This window comes from Micropterus dolomieu, unplaced genomic scaffold (assembly GCF_021292245.1).
Source record: "Micropterus dolomieu isolate WLL.071019.BEF.003 ecotype Adirondacks unplaced genomic scaffold, ASM2129224v1 contig_1446, whole genome shotgun sequence".
Taxonomy (NCBI): Eukaryota; Metazoa; Chordata; class Actinopteri; order Centrarchiformes; family Centrarchidae; genus Micropterus; species Micropterus dolomieu.
The window spans coordinates 1-4,163 of NW_025730436.1; the positions used below are offsets into that span (position 1 = coordinate 1).

General features: G+C 40.2%; 1 protein-coding gene across 1 annotated transcript; it reads right to left on the minus strand.

Moving 5' to 3' along the window:
* Nucleotides 1-889: 889 nt before the first annotated feature.
* LOC123964269 (alsin-like) lies at nt 890-2,347 on the minus strand (the record flags this gene model as incomplete). Its single annotated transcript, XM_046041341.1, has 3 exons — nt 890-967; nt 1,149-1,245; nt 2,173-2,347. Coding segments are annotated over 3 exons (350 nt in total), but the record flags the coding sequence as incomplete, so codon positions are not given.
* Between the last annotated feature and the right edge of the window lie 1,816 nt (nt 2,348-4,163).

Genomic DNA, 4,163 nt, shown 5'->3' on the forward strand with positions numbered 1-4,163 from the left:
AGCAGGTGGCGCTATGACTGTGGGTGAATGTCGGCATGTACATGTGTTCAGGGCGGGACTCTCATCCTACATGTACAGTTTGGTCCAGATGTGAGCATATACACTGAAGTTACAACAACTTCCTGTTTCATTGCGAATCATCGACGCCATGGACACGCCCATTGACGAAAATTCGCAAATAGCACAACTTTTCATCGTCAATGCCTTTAGAAGGCACAGCAGAAATTTGACGTCGATCCGACTAAATCCCTAGGAGGAGTTCGTTAAAGTACGAAGTGTGTAAATCATCCAAAAATGGCCGTAAAATTCAAAATGTCCGACTTCCTGTTGACTTTAGGCTATGGGTTCTTGAGGCTTTTTTGTGCGTCTTGACATGATACATGTCCCCAGAAAATTTCGTGCATGTAGGTTGAACGTGAACGAGGGGCTAATTTTTTCCAATTTTCTAGGTGGCGCTAGCGAGTCATTTTGCAACGCCCATGTGCGAAACTTGTAGAATACGAAATTTTTCACCGGTTCTGACATGTTTGCAAATTTTGGTGAGTTTTCGAGTATGTTTAGGCCATGTCAGTTGAGCCTACTTTGCAGAAAAAAGAAATATATATATAATCCGAGCAAATTCAATAGGGACCTCACACGGTCGTGCTCGGGCCCTAAATATGTAAATGTAAAGATACACTGAGCCTAAGTGCTCGAACAGAAACTAACTCACACACTGGTAGAACACTTCAACATGCAGCCTGGAGGAGCCGGGGATTGAACCACCGACATTCCGATTAACGGGCAACCCGCTCTACCCCCTGAGCCACAGTCACCCTACAGGAACAGGAGTTATTGAACTTCAGGGCTTCCTGTACCTGTGTGTTTGTAAAGGAGGTGGTCTCCTCACCTTTGCAAGGCGGGGGACGGTGCTGGGTGACTCCATGTGTCCAAGCTGACCAGAGCTGTTACTTCCCCATGAAAACACCTGGAAGACAGAGGCCCTTTTTTATGTCATCAAACTCCACAGTGAAGTCTACATTTGGCCAAATAAACACAAGGATAGAAATGGAAAAGGAAAACTGGTTGGAAACAATTGTTTCTGGAGTGTAAAATACTGTGGTGGTAATGCTGTGTAGCTAGTAAAAGGACTGAAGCCTCTGACTGACCTGAGACTGAGCAGTCAGAGCGAGGGAATGATGAGCGCCGGCCGCCACCAGCACCACCTCCTTATTGTTCAGACTCTTGATGCACAGCGGCTGTAATCTGCAAAAAGACACATCACACCACTGTCATAGATGATTAACATCTTTTAGTGGCCCACAACAGCTTGTGTATACCTTTATAACCTTTAAAACCTCTTTTACAAGTGAGACCTACTCAATACAGGGTCAGATAGCAGGATCAAACAGATAACCAAGCAACAATAAGAACCAATCACAACAACATCATTAGGTACAACAGAAAACACAGCACAACAAGTCTCCACAACAACATTTTATACAACACCGAGACACAGCACAACAACACAACATTTAGATATTACATAATACCCTACATAGTACTGTTCACAAAAACAACAGTATTAGATCATACAGTTAATAAACAGTTAAGTGGTAATGGAATTGGCAAAGAAGCTGCAGTTAGCGGTGACCACCTCCTTTATTCTGTGTTTAAAATCATTTAGAGAGATGAGGGATTGAAGTTTGAGCTTGGTCTGCACATCATTCCAAGACCAAGGGCCATAACAGAACAGGCTTAGCTTTCCAGCCTCTGTTCTGATAGCAGGCACTTTGAACTGTAGCCACTTATGTGACCTGAGATTATGACGGCTTTGAAAAGTTAAAAATGTCCTGATTAAATAAATTGGAAGTTTACCTAAAATTATCTTATAAATTTAAAACAACACTTCATTACATTTAACTGCTTTTATGCTTGTATGCAAAAACGTCAATGAAGTTCTAAGACAATTATTCCTGTATTGGGCTGAATATAAGCAATAACCTTTCTGTAGGTCGTATTCAAGGACTACACAATTATGCATATTACAGTTTGAATGAATGTAGTCTCAGACCCTTCCTTGGTCTCATGCTCTCATTTCTGTTGTGCTGTTATTGTTTTGTGAATTTTATTCTTTGCGCAGTGCAGAAACAGAGTCACTGACAGATGCAGTGCAGCGAACCTTCCTCCTACCTGTCCAGAGTGTCTCCATGTCCCAGCTGTCCGTGCTCGCAACGGCCCCAACTCCACACCTCCGTCTGCAGGGTGGGAAAAGCCTCCTGGGCCTCGGCAACTGCCCCTCCTATCGGGGTGAGGGCGACTGCACGCGTCCTCGAACGGCCAACTTTCTTCAGCAGCCGTGGGGACACTGTGGGTGCACAGACAAAACAAGACTGAAAAACAAAACTGTATTTCTTAATTATTTTCCTTTTTCAGGATGATCCACTGTGAACACACATTTCGGGATTATAATTTTTTTTTTTGCACATACTCTATATTGTGAACATTCCTTTCTCAATATTTCTAGATGTTCCATCCTGTTTGTTTTAATAATAATAATAATAAATTTTATTTATAGGCGCCTCTCTGAACACACAAGGTCGCCTCACAAAACATAAAACAGTACAGCAATAAATTTATAAAATTTTACATTGCATAAAATCAGGGTACATAACAACTGTAAACAAAGATCGCTGTGACCTAATAAATAGTGGTCACGTGGTGCCAGTTTAAAAAGATGTGTTTTAAATTTAAAAGCTACAGATACATTTGACATATTTTTTAAATACACTTCTCATATTTCTTACTGTAAACGTATATTTATGACTTGACTTTTACAGTACTTGTTTTTATTCTTTTCATTTCTCTCACTATGTTTATTGTAGTGAAAGACCGATCAATCGGCCGATGTATAATCCTAAATGCAGCTCTAATCTAACAGCATTACTGACCAGCGTTACAAATATAAATGGTTATACTGCAGAGAATAATGCAGCTGAATGATGTCACAAACTGTACCCCACTCTCCCTTTAACACCAGCCAGAACTCAATGTACATTTCATCCATTGATTAAATTTCTAAAACAACAGGTTACTGGCTGAGATAACATGTACAGTATATCGGATTGTACTCTTCATGGAATAATGGAATTACACATGACTTTGTTTTAGGTTATTGTTATGTACCAAAATACCAGGACAAATTATTAGATGTGAGAAACTATTAGAAATAAATAAACCTGAATCAGATTTTCATCAGTGTTGTAGTTAATGAAGTGTGGAAATGTTGACATGTTTTCAAGGCAAGCCTTGAACCTGAATGAATCTCAGGTGCAAAGTTCAGCAGAAGAAATCAATGTGTGTTATCAAAACAAAGCCGCACAGAGACAGCAGTGACGTTCAGCTCATATCAGCCAGGTCAAGTCAAACACATGCCAGCAAACAAACGATGAGGAGAAGCCTGCAGGCAGCAGACAGACAAACACTGAGATGTGGAGGGAGACAGGACTCGTTTCCCAGCACTTTTGTATTTTAACATAATTCTAATAGCTATATTTATTGATAATGTTAATGCATGTGACACACTTATATCTATTGTAAACAAACAAGGTTTTCATCAAAACGTTCACTTAAACAGACCCTTGTCAGAGAAGAATGCAGGGTAGGGTTGCAACAGCATGACATTTTCACGGTGCGATAAATAATACTCATCCACTGTTAGTTTGTGACCACTTTGATCAGTGTTGATTTGGCTGTACCTGAAATGAGGGTATATTTCATTCTGTGATTTGTTTTGTAATTCTCTATTTATTGTTACTAGAAGATTAAAAATCTGTTTCTTAACTGAAAAATGGTTGAGGACCACTGACTTTAGACTCATTCTGACTTGATGGTGAACTCTAAAAACACTACCTTTAACAAGAGACTAGGCCTGGGCGAAAAATCGATTGAATGAATTAATTCGAATTTTTTGTTGCGGGCGATTTAAAAAATAAGTAAATCGAGTTTTTGTGTAATAGCACATTTTTGGCTCCCCGGGGTTTCCGTAGTGTTCGTTTCCCATAGCGACAACATCATACACTAAACAGCAACAGCAAGCGACAAAATGGCTACCGGTGAGAGCGGGAAGTTTGTTCCCAAGAAAGGAATAAAGTCATCTGTTGTTTGGAACTGGTATGGGTTTG